Below are 16,295 nucleotides of genomic sequence, written 5' to 3'. Positions count from 1 at the left end.
CGAGTATTTTTATTTGTTGAACATTTAGTTTCAAAAAATATTGGGTCAAAATTTGATGTAAAGAACAGTTAATCTAACTGTGAATTTGCGTGTACACCAAATCTTGAAACTGCACCACTTACCGCTGTTCGGCCTCCAGAAACGTTCCATGCCATGGCGCATTAGCACAATGCGCGATAGCTCTGTGAGAGACTCGAGCACGTTGAAGTTGCACAACGGGCTCACTTCAAAGAATGTCATGGCGTGCCGTTCCGCGTAGGCCCGTGCCTGTTCCACTGGAACCTGTCGTTTGAATGCCAGGTGGAGCCTGTTTCCCACGAGCACCTTTGGTACACCGGGAGCATGCTGAAAAGAGATGCACAATGGTGGGGCGTTTATTAGCTTCCGATATCATCATGTTAGCAAATCATGCTGATACTGCAGTACTCTCTGAATCCTGGTGTTGGCTTAGAGGTTAGGGTGCTGGCTTGGGATCCTAGGATCCTGAGTTCGAATCCCGGTTGTTCGCTGAATTAACGCCAGAGGGGTTGACTCAGCCTGTCATCCTTCTGAGGTCGGCAAATTGAGTACCATCTTGCTAGGATGAATGATCCCGGTGTGTACCCTGGTTTAGAATAGGTCCACCGTATCCCTGCGTATCGTAAGAGGCGACTAAGGGTTGGCGTCAGGAAGGGCATCCGGCCATAAAAAACATTGCCTCAAACAGGGAACCATGATTGTCATAGAGCCCGCAAGGCTAACCTCTGCTCTAGCGGGGAAAAAATGGCCTTAAAACGATCATTCATTCATTCATTCATTTCATTCACTGTAATACTCTGGTGTCGTTGGAATGGGAACTGAACCAAGTGTGATGTGAAGTTTATGAATATATATAAGGGGCCACAAATAACTTATACTTACCAAAAATAATTCATCTACAACTTTAAAATGTCTGTCCCCTCCCCAAAGTAAATGCTCTCCTTGCCCATTGTGGCCTCAAGTTTGAAGTAAAATGAACTAAAGTACATGGCACGTACTGCACAGCCATAAATGCATCTATGTACAGAGAGTAGCCAAGCAATAAAAATGGCCAAGAATATCTATGGGAAGTTTAAATCCAGTCAGATGAGTAAGATGCTGTCGACAGCACACGCTTCCTGCCGACTACAGGACGCGATGCCCGTTGCTGGCAACATTCGCGATGCCCGTCGCTGGCAACATTCCTCCCCAGACCGACGGGAAAGAACACCAACAAGGGCCATAATGATGAAGTATTCCTTGCTCAAAGACAAAATTGGACAACCACTTGAGCAGGTGGCCCTGAATACCAAAGAAAGGCAACATTAAAATCGAGGCTGAATTCATTACAGTTTGAAAGCCTCATGCCATACCTTGAATTGGTGATATTCAATGCAGTTACACACTAAACTCAATCCGACTCTGAAAGACTCAAGATCGCACAAGCAAAGCAAAAGACGAGAAACGGTGCACTTGCAGGTGTACTCCACGTCAATAACCCATTATCAGAACCTGCACAATTTGATTACGAGAAGTGGGGTGGGGATGGGGCGGGGGCGAGAAAACCTGGAAATTTGATCTCAAATTGATCAGGAATGTCAGATGGAGCTTGCTATAAATTGAGATGAACAAATAGATTTATTGATGACTATTGAGATCCCTGGTGTTGGGCTAGCGGCTAGGGTGCCGGCTTAGGATCCAAGGATCCTGGCTGGGTTCGAATCCCGGTCGATCGCTGAATTAACGCCAGGGGGGTTGACTCAGCCTGTCATCCTTCCGAGGTCGGCTAATTGAGTACCAGTTCACTGGTAATTCCCTGTTTGTCGTTAAAGGCGGCAAAAAGGGTTGGCGTCAGGAAGGGCATCCGGCCATAAAACATTGCTTCAAATAGGGAACCGAAAAACAACAACAACCACGGTTCCCGAAAAAGGCCTCCCCATCTCGAAAAAGGCCAACCCCCGCTTTGCGGGGAAAAATGGCCTCTAAAGGTGTTTCCGATTCACCCCAACCCCTTTTTTTATTTGGTGCCACATTCCAATTTTAACGGATAATTGGTGCCCCATTCCTATTTTTAGAGGCCATTGCCTCTAAAAAAAATTGAGTCAATGCAGATGAAAATTGGCACAAAATGTTTGGGTTTGGCTTTCAAAAATCCCCCTTTGGGGATCGGTAGAAACATTTCCGATTAGGGTCTTTCCCGGGATTACAGATGCATCAAAGAAAGGTCAAACCGAGTCACAAAATTAAGGTTTCTGGTTTGCCAAATGCTTATATTACAATAACAATCCAGAGAAGATTTGGCACAAAAAATACATTGGCACAGCCCATTCAGACAAAAATAGATAGACGTCGATCTGGTGTCTTATTTTCAATTTCATAGGGGTTAAAGGTCATTTCTATTCCTGCCATTTGGATTTTGGCACATTAAGCCATTACATTCACTTGTGAATGACTGTGGTTCGAATGAAAACTAAATTTACCAAACAACCTCTCCCTCTGCCCCATCCAACCCCCATCCCCAATACCCGATGCTTACACTGATGACGTAAAAGGTAATCAATACTGTACAAGAAAAACTAATACAAGAAATATACATGTTATGGATCTCCCTCACTTGGTTGTCATTAAATGTAATTTAAGGAGTTTCTTTAACGGTGGAGTTCATTACTCTTGCGAAAATCGGAGTTTTCAATTATATTGGTTGGTCTTGTGCGTTACTTGGCAAAAAAAAACAATTTTTTTGGACAAGTATGTTGATCACTCCGGTTTGTGTGTTGGTGTGCTCGTGTGTTTGTTTGCCTGCCCGCTCACTTATACTTGCCTACAGGACACAATTTTAAACTAATCTTCACAAAACTTTAACAAATGGTAGAGTTCGTGGTCCGACAGAATCCTATATATTTGAGGGATAAAGGGTCAAAAGGTCAACATCGGCCAAAGGTCAAGCACTTTTTTTTCTAATTTCTAAAATCCTCAATTTTCATCAGATTTAATTGATATTTGAATAGGATTAACATATCAGCAAACTGAATTCAACTACCAACTATTTTTTAAATCAACATAGGCAAAAAGGTCAACATAGGCCAAAGGTCAGCCACTTTTTTTCAAATTTCTAAAATCCTCAATTTTCATCCGATTGACTTCAAATTTCAATACGATTAACATATCGGCTAACTGAATTCAACCACCAACTATTTTTGAGATCAGCATTGGCCAAAAGAAGCCAAAGGTCAACAACCATTTCAGATTTCTAAAATCCTCAAATTTCATCCAATTGACTTGGAATTTGAATGTGATTTTCATATCAGCAAAATGAATTCAACCACCAACTATTTTTGAGATCAACATAGGCCAAAAGGTCAACATAGGACAAAGGCCAGACAATTTTTTTCAGATTTGTAAAATCCTCAATTTTCATCCAATTGACTTGAAATCTGAATAGTATTTTCATATAAGCTTACACCAACCACTAACTATTTTTGAGGTGAACATAGGCCAAAAGGTCAACAAAGACCTAATTCCTAAAATTGGCAATTTTCATCCGATTAACTTAAAATTTGAAGACGATATGCATATCTGGTCACTAAATTCAACCACCAATTATTTGTGAGATCAAAAGGATGCGCTACCGAGTGCCATTCTACTTTGTTCTCTTTTGCCAAGTGTCGTTCAAGGAGTGATTTTTCATTTGTCTGTCCGATCACTAATACTTGCCTGCAGGTCACAATTTTAAACCGATCTTCACAAAACCACCAAAAGTTGGAGTTCGTGTTCCAACAAAATCCTATAAAATTTTGAGGTCAAAAGGTCAACATAGACCAAAAGTTCAACAACCTATTCAAATTTCTAAAATCCTCAATTTTCATCCGATTGACTTGAAATTTGAGTTGGATTTTCATATCAGCAAACTGACTTCAACCACCAACTATTTTTTGAGATAAACATAGGTGACAAGGTCAACATAGGCCAAAGGTCAACCACGTTTTCACAAATTTCCAAAATACAAAATTTTCATCCGATTGACTTGAAATTTGAATAGGATCAGTTTTGGTTCGATCTGTTCAGCTGTTTGAGAAAATGGGTTTTTAGTGGTTTTTCGGGCTTTTTGCATTTAAAATAAAATGGCGGCCGAACCACGTGACCTATGACATTATAATTGTTTTTCTGCATCAATTTATACTGAGATGATGCACAAGAAATTTCATCCGATCAGATGAAGTTTTTTACTTGTCGAATTATGACGTCATATTGGAGGCACCTGTGACATCATTCACATATGTTATTCTGCATGGAGAGAACTTTACAATGAGATATGTCTCAATTTTTTCTGTGCAGTGATTTTAGAGATATAGGTGCAAAGTTCTTTTCAGGTTTTTCCAAGATGGGGCCCATACCACGTGACGTACAACGTCATAATTAGCATTAAAAGATTCTAGACCTGAAATGTAATGTTTTTTAAAGAAAATAAACCTGAAAAGTCCCAGTGCTGGAATCATTGACATAGCCTGAGATGCTAATTTGGAGTTTCTGCTTCTTCACACAACAACTTCTAGCTTCCAGACCGTAGATCCAATAATCTTGAAATTTTGCACACGTGTTCCACTTCATGACTTCTACTTTATTATAAAGTTTTACGTTGATCAATGAAGCGGTTCAAGAGATATATATTTAAAAAAAAAATTGTTTAGTTATCACTGCCATTCCATGTGAGCTATCGCAAATTCCAAAAGCGCATTTTAGCATGCCGACATGGGGAACGTAATTGTTAAGTTTCCATTCGATATGATTTAAAACGAGGGAGGAGCTAGGTTTTAAAGGTTTATGCTTCAAAACGTCATAGCACCTAAACCATGTGACTTATGATGTCATGCTTGCTGAACTTTTTGTTTGTCATGGGTATGCGATTCTGCCTGCAAAGTTTGGCCTCTATCTGTTCAGTCGTTTCAGAGAAAATGGGTTTATATTGGTTTTTCAGGCTTTACACTTAAAACAATATGGCGGCTGAACCACGTGACCTACAACGTCATAATTTTTTTCTGCATCATTTTATTTCATCGTGATCGGATGAAGTTTTTTACTTGTCGAATTACGACGTTATAATGGAGGCACCTATGACAATCATTCGCATCTGTTATTCTGCATGGAGAGTTCTTTACAATGAGACATGTCAATTTTTTCTGTACGCTTTTGGAGATGGAGGTGCAACGTTTTTCAGGTTTTCCAAGATGGCGCCCATACCACGTGACTTGCGACGTTATATTTACCATTAAAATATTCTAAGGGCCGAGGCGCTCCGATGGTGAAAATTTCCTGTCAATCGGTCCAACTATTGCAGAGAAAATGATTTTTAAAGGAAATAAATCTGAAAAATAGCAGTGCCACAATTGAACTAATCAAGCCATGCAATGATTGCCATAAAGATGATACATGAGGGTTTATCGTTTATCGTGCCACCCCCATTCTACTGATCGAGCTAACTGGGGTACGTAATGTTGACCATCAATGCATAAAGCTGCTGGCACTCTGCAGCAAACCTAAAAGCTTCACCACTGATGCAAATTTGTCAAAATGGTTGAATAATTGAACATTTATAACGGGAAAGGAGGGACTAAGTTAAGGATGAAAATAATTAAGGAATGAAATGCAGAGGAACATTTCCATGATGAGCACACTTACCATGCAGTAATGTGACGGATGGCCCAGCCGAGTTTAACCTAACTGGGGTCAATGAGACATTACCCGATTTTAACCCCTCTTCCCATTGCTACTTTCAACAAACGATAAAAAAAAGCCTCAAAGTGCAAACTCAGCACAAATTGTTAATTTTACTCACTTTAATAACTTTGGTAAGAATTCGAAATATGCGGGCTTTTATCACACATTTCTACAGCAGCCTTTGTAGGACAACGTGAAAGGTCAGGATTTCCCAAGGAACGTTCAAGCGTTAAAGCGCATCCAAAACCTTGATCTTTTCTACCCCCGTTAATTCACCCCAGATCCACTTTTCTGAAATACCGACTTCTTTTCTGGAAGTCCTAGCAGTGTCAATGTGTTTTTTTTTACCTGTCCCACCCCTTCCCCCCACCCCCCCTTCCCATGCCTCCTCCACCCAACCCCTCTCCCTCCCACAGATCTCCCGATGTCCCTGCTCTCAAAGGTTGTACTTGTGTGATTCCCCCTCTCTCCCCATCTTGTCTCCCACTCCCTTTATTATGTCTTATTTGTCCCTTTTTGTTTTTTTTGTCATTAATGTTAGCTCCTACACGAGCCTCGATCTTGTATACAAAAACAAAAAGAAAAACAAAAGCGCTCTCCCAGATTTTGCAGTCTTGAAGTTTTAAGGTTCATGAGCTTCTTCTTTCATATCCACCCAAAGCTGTGGGGTAGCATCATTGGTTGAGGGTGCGGCTGTGCCGCTGATGCAATGCCCTCTATAGGTGATGGCAGAGATTTTGAATTTGGCCAGAGTGCTGGTGATATCTCATCTTTTCTTCGTGAAGAACACCATGGGATCTTCAACGTCCACCAACAAATGCCGGCAGATGGTACGTTCATCCGAGGGATGGCACACCCTGCCAGTGAAATACTGGGATGACAGTTTATAGCTGGGACGAGATTCGAACCCAGGCTAGACGGCTTATGGGTGAGTGTGCGTACATCGAGACCATCCTGCCAGCCGAGGGAGCAAATGAAAACGCCGCAAACTGCAGGGAGCAAAACGAGCCCAGCAGACCTTCAAATTGCACGTTTTCTCAATTCACATGAAAATACCACCATTAGCAAGCATAGGGTGGTGTGTAATCAGCATAACCGCGAAGTGGAGAAGCCACGGTTAATCCAGGACCATTGTGAATAAATTGCACAAGACTGCCAGGCAACCCGTTTCAGATACGACAACGCAGTAGGTTTTGCATCAACACCTGCACAATAACAGTCGCTTCATAAAAACAAACGAAATGAAGCATTATTATATTTCAAACAATTCCAGAAAGAATATATTATGAGCACAGATGTGTGCGGGGACGGTGTGGAAAAACTTGGCTTTCATCATCCACCCGATCAATCGATCTCCACTTACCTCGTCGATCTCCTTAATCCAGCGGTCGATGCCATCGAAAGACCATCTGCTGGTTATGTCGTACACCAAAAGTATGCCCTGCCGGGGTGGGGGAGCGGAAGAGTAACACAAATCAAAGCGAATATGCATGAGAATTTCTCAAGGTACCACACAACACATCCAAAGTGTAACAAGTTAAAACCTCCAATAACCTGCTCGGTACGTTGCACGCACAAATGGGGGGAAAGGGGGATGGAGAAAAGTCAGGTGAGGCCTTGATGATGGCATTCATTTCAGATCTCACACCCCTGGTTTTCCCATTGCCTCTGGCCTTACAATCTGCTGTGTGGAGCAGCCGAAGCAGTTGGGAGTGGAGGAACTCGAGATATAGGTTGTACAACAATTCTGTCGGAATATTATGGACAAAGTTCTTTTTAATTAATTTACAAATAATAAGTGGACCCTGGTCTTGCTTCAATAATAACTGCTGGTTCAACTCAACCAGACTTGGTGACTTGATGGTTGTGGTGTCCAATCTGTATTTGGGAGGTAGGTGATTTAAACCCTGGCCGAGTCATACCAAGGACAAAAGATGGTACATGTTTGATGCTCAGAATTTAAACAGGATAGAGTTTGGACAAACAACTACAGTTTGGGCCTATTGTGCAAGTTTAATGGGCCTAATGGCCTCCTACTCCTGCATTGAAGTTCCTGGTAAGGGAACTCATATTGTTATTGTTATTCCCAAACTTTTTGAAAAAAAAGCAGGAGGGTTTTGTAATCGGCTTCGTCTGTCTGTCTGTGAATCATGCTATCTCTTCTTAAACTGCTGTGCAGAAATTCACGAAACTGTGTAGTTGTGATTACCACATGGCAAGAAGATGGAAGAGCAGTATCATTATTAGCCCCACCACCTGAGGTGGGATCAAAAGGACAAATACCGAAAAAGGCAATTACAGGTGCATTTTTAAACATTTTAAAATGAAACTTTGTATGTGCAATCATTTTAAAATGAAACTCGAACATTCCAAGAAGCTGAGATTCATGATTTGACACATCAGAATCAAATTCCTCAGATCCCTCAGATTGGCAATCTGCAGCCTCCTCGCTCTCTGCAGACCTGGACAAAATCACAGACTGGTCAAACAAGTGGAACATGTCTTTCAATCCTGACAAATCTCACACTCTTACGATGTCTCTCCGAAAAGACCGACTGGACAACCCTCCCATCCACTTTCTGAACAATCCTCTCCAAGAAGTTCTGTCACTCAAGCTTTTGGGTCTCACTATCTGCCATGATCTTTCTTGGGGAAAACCACATTTCAAATCTGGCCTCCAAAGCCAGTCGCCGACTGGGCATCCTCCGTCGTGTGAAGTCCTTCCTTGGCACACCTGAGCTCCTCACCACATACAAGGCTTTTATCCGCAGCTCAATGGAATACTGTTCCCCCCTCTGGGCTGGTGCTCCTCCTCACACCTGGCTCGGCTTCAGCTTTTGAAACCAAAGCTTTCAGAATCATTAGAATCTCCCACGATGAAGCTAACTCCAAGGGCCTTTCACTCACTCACCGCAGGCAGGTTTGGTGGTCTTTCTGTCTTCTACCGACTCCTCTCCAGCCTTGCACCCCCAGCTCTCTCTGGGCTCTGTCCCCCAAATATTCCTACAGGTCGCACAAGATCTTCCAGCAATCCTCTTATGGTTAAACTGCCAAAATCAAGACACTCTGCTCACCTTCAATCTTTCATTCCTCTTTTTTCCCGCCTCTGGAACAAACTCCCTCTCTCTTAAATCCCACTCCACCCTCCAGGTCTTTAAAACAGCTGTTCACCACCATCTCTTATCTTCCCCCATCCAAAACCTTGATCTTTTCTACCCCCGCTAATTCACCCCAGATACACTTTTTTTTTTGAAATTCCAACTTCTTTCCAGGAAGTCCTTGCAGTGTCCATATGTTTTATACCTCTCCCACCTCCTCCCCAAGCCCTCCCCCTCCCACATTTCTCTCGATGTCCCTGCTCTCAAATGTTGTGTTCGTGTCTTTCCCCCTCTCTCCCCATCTTGTCTACCGCTCCCCTTATTTTGTGTTTTATGTGTCGGTTTGACTTTTTGTGTGATTAATGTTAGCTCTTTCACGAGCCTCGATCTTGTATCCCAAAAAAAAAAAAAGACAAGTTTTCCCTTCGTTCATTTGGCGTCCACTCACTTTGTATAAAACCACCTTTAGAGGCCATTTTTCCCCGCAAGCGGGGGTTGGCCTTTTTCGGGAACCGTGGTTGTTGTTTTTCGGTCCCCTTTTTGAAGCAATGTTTTACGGCCGGATGCCCTTCCTGACGCCAACCCTTTTTGCCGCCTTTAACGACAAGCAGGGAATTACCAGTGAACTGGTACTCAATTTGCCGACCTCGGAAGGATGACAGGCTGAGTCAACCCCCCTGGCGTTAATTCAGCGATCGACCGGGATTCGAACCCAGGATCCTAGGATCCTAAGCCGGCACCCTAGCCGCTAGCCCAACACCAGGGACTTTGTATGTGGCACTCAATACAAGTGATGGTTCTAAGAGAAATAAAACTGGGCTTTTGAACGTTCAACAAATATCCAACTGTGCCTGGTGATAGCTCCAACAGAAAGCCTTTCAGTGGTGCAATAACTCATGTCAAGAACAAACATGTCCAGAGAGATTGCACTCATTTTGTATGGTCATGAAATATACAGGTTGTTGTGTCAGCACGACCGGCATCTCCAAGAAAGGAAAAGCTTCTAAAGAGGCCAAAGCTTATGGTCGGTGACCAGAAAGTTCGGCAAAAGCTTTTGATCTGCAATGACCGAATGATGGTGTTTCTGTTGGCGTGTCGGACCTGTAGGAGTCCAGGTAATGCCCGCTCGCTCATCCGGTGCAACTAGGCAATTGGTGAAGAGTAGGGGATTGAGGTGGGGCCATGATAGTTTTTTCACGGCTGCGGTTCGAAGGAACAGACTTTGGTGGTTGCCTGTTGTTTACCCGAAGTGAAAGTAAAAAAAACAATATCCTTGAACAATAAGCTCGTTCTCGCTAAAGTTGTGACCTTCAACATGATTGATCGCTTCACGATGTCAAACTCCGATCCTGACAAGGTCGACGTGGCTCCCCTAACTCGCCACGATTTGGGCCTAGGATCCGGCCTTGTGGTTTGCACAAGTGGAGGCAACCTTCAGAAAGTGGGATTACGGTGCAACAAACGATGTTTGATCATGTGCTGCAGGCCGCCTCGCCACTCCATGTTGTGATGTATGCAACCGACATGATCCAACCCCCAGTTCTCCAACAGCAAATCTCAACGTTTGGAACAAGTGATATACCACCTTGAACTAGGTAACTCCAAGCCGTCCCATTTGCTTCGCCAGATGCAGAAAATATTAGGCTACTAATACGCCAGTGATCCTTGGTTCGTACGACACGTTTCTCTCCAAGCTATCGCACCAAAGGGGTTGTGTGTTAGCAGCCGACACCAACTTGGAACTGTGCCAACTTGCAATGGCACACGTGGTTCTGGAAGCCAGTGTGGCAATGCCGGCCAGCTGGTAGACTCTCCGCAGCCACGTCCGATCAACCACATGAGACGACTACACAAGTTTTATGTTCTCCAACAATCGCAAACACCAACGATACTGCCCCAGCACCACTCGCAATCTCCATCGCCGATGCAGGCCCAAGCCCACATCTCGGATGGAAAGAACAGGTCGCCATCATAGTCCGTAATGACCTTTGGGCAAACAAGGTGGGCAGTGGTGGACCGGCCAACAGCCAGTCCGGCCTTGGTGAGTGCGAAACGTAATGCCGTAATGACATCCAAGCGAAAAGAGCATGACAGAGGGACAGATTAATCCAGCTACTTTAATATATCAATTACAGGGACAACACTGGACAACAGATGGACAGATGGATGGATGGATGGATGGATGGGCGCACGCACACACACAGTATCCTGAACCAGGGTTTCAGATGGGATTTGGGAACTCTCACACATAAACTCAAATCCAGCATGGAGAGATTGCTGCCAGCAATCTTCTTATTTCGTATGCAGCACAATGCTGGAGGGTAGCATCATTGGCTAAGGGAGCGGAGCCACTGATGCAACCACTGCAGGTTAGGGCAGGGATTTGGAATTTATTCAGGGTACCAGTGATAACTCATCTCCTCTTTGTAAAGGACATGATGGGTTATTTAACGTCCACCTACTAATGATGACAGACAGGAGTTGGCAGACAAAGGGATGCCCAGCAACATCCATCCAAGCGACGGCACACACATTGATGAATCACCCTGCATGTGAAACACCATGATGACAGTTTTTTAGCTAGGTAGGGATTCAAACCCGGGCTAGACAGCTTAGAAGCGAATGTGCGTACCTCGAGGCCTTGCTGCAAGCTCAGCCCTGCATCCAGCAATGAAGTAATGAGATTAATGTTGAGGACACTGGACAATTTATAGGGTGTCACGATTGCTGCGAAAGCGAAACCGCTTCGCAAGTGCATCGACGCTAACCCAATAAAAGTTTATTCATCGTCATTCATTTTCTGCTAGTATCCAATCTTTCATATTCTTCCAAGTTCCAATCCCTATCATGTCATCAGTGTCTTTTTTTTTCTTCTTCTTTTTTCTTTTTCTTTTTCACGAGTGCCTTTGCAACAATTGCATGCAAGCACGGCATGTCATTCTCACTGCACTTTTGAAGCAGCAAGAGTCAGAAAGCTTACAACGTACGCATGGCATTGTTAACTTGCATTTGCTTTACCTGCCTCTGGTGAGAAGCGCAGTTCTCAATGGACGTGACTGACTCCCACCACGTCCTCGTCACTTCCGTGTGAAGTAGAAGAGCGTGAATTGTAAATGTGTGCCATTGCGAGTACTGAGCAGCAGTAACAACTCAATCTTGAGTGTTTTGTTTCGATAAATAAAAGGTACAATCCAAAATTATACCCAAATATCAGGTAGATCGATATATTTGCCAGACCTACCGCCACGCGACGATAGGTTCTACATTTTACTGCTCAATACATAAAGTTGAAAATACGTTGTTAAAATGGGACTTTTTACCCTGCGCTCGCGAAGCAAAAAGCAGCGTTAGGCATTCGGTTGCGTACGTGCAGCGTACGTGCGTGTCTGCATTTTCTAAATTCATTTTCTCGGTAAACGTTGGTCCGATTGACACTAAATTTTCACCATAATAGTGCCATTTTTTTTATTCATAATTATGACATCATAGGTCACGTGGTACGGCCACCATCTTGGAAAAAAAACGTTGCACCTCCATATGCCCGAAGCCACTCAATGGGAAAAATTTTTGAAACATGGCGCATTGTCAAGTACTCTCCTTGGGGAATAAGATTTGTTAATGATAACGTCATCGGTGCCTTCGTTATGACATCATAATTCGACAAGTACAACACTTATCCGTTCATTGTGAATTTTTTTCTCAACAACTGTTGGTCTTCTGGATACGAAATTTTCACCACAGGAGCGCCTCCGCCTGTATAATTCTTTATTCATAATTATGACATCATAGGTCACGTGTTACGCCGCCATCTTGGGAAAAAACGTTACACCTCCATACTTCCGAAGCCGCTCAATGGAAAAAAAATTTGAAACATGGTGTTGTCAAGTACTCCCCACGGGGAATAAGATATGTTAATGATGATGTCATGATGGTACCTTCATTGTGATATCATACGACAAGTACAACGCTTGATTCGATCAGTATTAATTTTTTTTTTCTCTGCAATTCTTGGTCTGATTGACACAAACCTTTCACCAAAGGAGCGCCTCCTATAGAATATTTTTTATGATAACTAGCATATAAGGCCCGTCGCTTCGCTGACGGGAAACCAATCTTTGCGTAATTGAAAAAAAATAAAAAGGTTGTTGTTGTTTGGTGTTAAAAAAAGACATTAAATGAAAGAAATGGAGAAAAATGTATGATTTGTATTTGTGGAGATGTGGAATCAACGTGGTGGATAAAATATCTTTGTAGGGAGAGGGATAAGTGGGGATGTTTACTTCATGAGAGTGGTTTCATTTGAAATCTGATCTCAAGTTAACAAAGAAGGATTCCTGGGAGATCCTGCTCTCCGTGCAGTGATAACTAAAGTCACATGTTAGCATTTGCAGTTTTCACACGCTTGTGTTTTGTACCCATAAAAATAAATTTAAATTTTTTTTTTTGGATCACAAACATTCCCGGGAGTTACCCGAATCCACCGTAGTTGGATTTATTGAAATCCATTAATCCGTTCCCAAGTTATAACACGAGACAGACAGACAGACACGGCTCCTTTCATAATATAGATTATAACGTTATACATCACATGATACAGGCACCATCTTGCAAAAACCAAAAAACTTTGGAACTCTATATATCTGAAATCGCTTCATGGAAAATTTGAAACATGGTTCATTGTAAAGAACTCCGCATGGGGAATAAGTGTTGTTAACGATGACGTCATTGGTGTCTTAATTATGACGTCATAATTCGACAGGGACAACGCTTCATCTGATCAGTTTGGAATTTATTGAGCATGATCTACACAACATTTATATTGGAGAATTGGAGAATATAAATGTATGATGTAATCGTTTACATGGTCTGGCAGCCATATTGGATAAATAAATATAAAAAAAACCTTTGAAAAACAGAAAAGTTGGCTCGCACCAAGTTCACTGCGCAGAGGAAGTATTCTATGAATACCATCTAGTAATAAACATCTAAACAAACACCGAGACAATACATCTAGACATCTAGACAAATAATCTAGACAAAAATAATATATCTGTACATCATTTATGATTCATTCATTAATATTAATCATGATTCATTTTTCATGTATGAATACATCAAGACAAAGGAGTCGCTTATTATCAAGAAACTCATTAATATTATCAGTGTGTCTTATAATGGGACTGAACTGCATAATGAAAATGCCAATTTAGTTATACAATAGCTACAAGTGAGCTGAACTGAACTGTATCATGAGTTGATATTGAAGCCAAGTTTGGAGGATGGAGGAGTAAGGTTTCAAAAGAAGCATTTCTGCACAAAAAAAGAAGCAAATAACAAAGCAGTCCATTTAAAAACCCCAAAAGCTAAGCATTACCTGCGCTCCTCTGGAATACGATCGGAATATTGTGCAAAATCGTCCTTGGCCTGAAGTGTCCCTGGAAATGAGAGATTGTACCATCAATGATGTGTATTTCCATGGTAAATTACAAGTGGCTGGGGTGGATTGGGAGGGAGGGAGAGGATGCGGAGCAGGGGAGATATCAAGAGCAAGAGTAATGAGCAAGGAGTGCAAAAATAAATAAATAAATAAAACAAAACGTATCACCAGACAAACGTATCAAACATATAATATTTTAATGTTGAACTCTTAAAAAAAAAAAAATCAACACCATTTATAAACCATGAGTACATCAGTGGCGTGATGTTTTCAGATAGGGGTGAACCCTGGCACAGACCGAAAGGAAAACATAACAAGGGTGGTAATGGCTTCCCATCAGGAAAACAAACAAGCTGCAGCCCAAGCCTAGAAAAAGACAATGCCAGAGAGGGCTGATAAAGCAGATAGGCCCAGATATCTAAATTGTGTTTTACATGCAGTTTCCATCATCATGCGAAAGAGAAAATGGCACTTATCACCATAAAAGTCTCAAATATTTTCATAACTTGCACAAAACAATCATTACCTTGGCCGCAGACACAAAAGTAAAACAAAACATTTGTGCTATGAAAAGTGCAAACGTGTATTATGCTACGTACGACGACTACTACTCCGACAACAGCCCTTACCAGAACGGCACTCGGTAGAGCACAAACCTCCGCCGGGCTGCACAGGTTGTTTTGTATCCCAATGATAGGCCTGATCTGGATTGGGACCCGACTCAAAATCGAATTGGCTTGTTCTGGTCCCCTAACAAACTCGTCCACCAAGTTTAGTCATAACTCGTCCATAACATTTTTTACTATGTTATAGAATCGCTTTTCACCCGATCTATCACTGGTGAAGAATCACTTAAAAATTAAATAATTCTCTCATCTGAATCCACATTCAGATCTTCACCAAAATCGGATCTTTTTTTTTTTTTTTGTTTTGTATACTGAATCGAGGCTCGTGAAAGAGCTAACATTTATTTCACAAACAAATCAACCAGACAAACAAAATATACAAAAGAGGGAGCGGAAGCCAAGATGGGGAGAGAAGGGGAAGCACACAACCACAACATTTGAGAGCAGGGAGAAGTGTGGGAGGGAGAGGGCTTGGGGGCAGGAGGCGTGGGAAGGGGAGGGGGGGGGGGGGGGGAGAGGTATAAAACACATGGGGACCGAAATTAGCGGGAGTAGAAAAGATCAAGGTTTTGGATGGGGGAGGATAAGAGATGGTGGTGAACAGCTGTTTTAAAGACCTGGAGGGTGGAGTGGGATTGAAGAGAGTGAGGGAGTTTGTTCCAGAGGCGGGAGAAAAGAGGAATGAAGGAGTGAAGGTGAGCAGAAAGTCTTGATTTTGGCAGTTTAACCATAAGAGGGTTGCAGGCAGATCTTGTGCGACCTGTAGGAATATTTGGGGAACAGAGCCCAGAGAGGGCTGGGGGGGCAAGGCCAGATTTCGTCCTTGTCACACATACTACCTCTCTGCCAAATTTCGGCCGAATCCGTCCACAACTTTTTGAAATATCTTGTTCACAGACAGAGAAACAGAGAAACTAGAAATCGGTCAGAGACCGAGGACTTGCCGGAATGTACTTTGACAGAGTTATTTGTAAAAAAAACAATTTTTGACCTTGAGTTTCACCTTTCAAGGTCACTCAAGGTCAAAGGTCATGGTGCCAAATGAAATGTCGTATGTGACTTCCTGTATGTCAGTAACAGTAAGTGCATGCATATCTCTTGTACTTTTAGAGTTATAGTGGTTTGAAATATATTTTAAATGAAAACTCGACCCCCCTGATTTCACGATTTGTGTGACCTTGAGCTTGACCTTGGGCCTAGAAAGTTAAAAAATGGGCACAGTCTATTCCAGGGCAAGGCAAATATGTGTGTAAAGTATGGCGATGCTATGTGCAACGATGTAGACAGTACTGCGCACAAACAGACAGACAGACGGACAGACGGACAGACGGACAGACAAACCAACATACTTGCCGGAAAAACAGACGGGGGTAAAAACATAACCTCCATCCACCTTTGGTGAAGGAGGTAATTAATCCCACC

The 16,295-nt window shown here is 42.5% G+C and overlaps 1 protein-coding gene across 1 annotated transcript in view; it reads right to left on the bottom strand.

Moving 5' to 3' along the window:
• The window catches only part of LOC137422993 (ras-related protein Rab-40C), a 54,807-nt gene that overhangs the window by 13,305 nt on the left and 25,207 nt on the right, over positions 1-16,295 (bottom strand). Inside the window, exons 3-5 of the mRNA XM_068109730.2 lie at positions 14,185-14,245; positions 7,076-7,153; positions 123-345 (exon numbers count right to left, since the gene is read on the bottom strand). Coding sequence (XP_067965831.1) covers positions 123-345; positions 7,076-7,153; positions 14,185-14,245 — 362 coding nt within the window. The remainder of the gene's footprint in view (positions 1-122; positions 346-7,075; positions 7,154-14,184; positions 14,246-16,295) is intronic.

This window comes from Myxine glutinosa, chromosome 3, assembly GCF_964187855.1.
Source record: "Myxine glutinosa chromosome 3, kmMyxGlut1.1, whole genome shotgun sequence".
NCBI lineage: Eukaryota > Metazoa > Chordata > Myxini > Myxiniformes > Myxinidae > Myxine > Myxine glutinosa.
The sequence above is the reverse complement of the archived record's forward strand: the minus strand, read 5'-3'. Positions and strand labels throughout refer to the sequence as shown.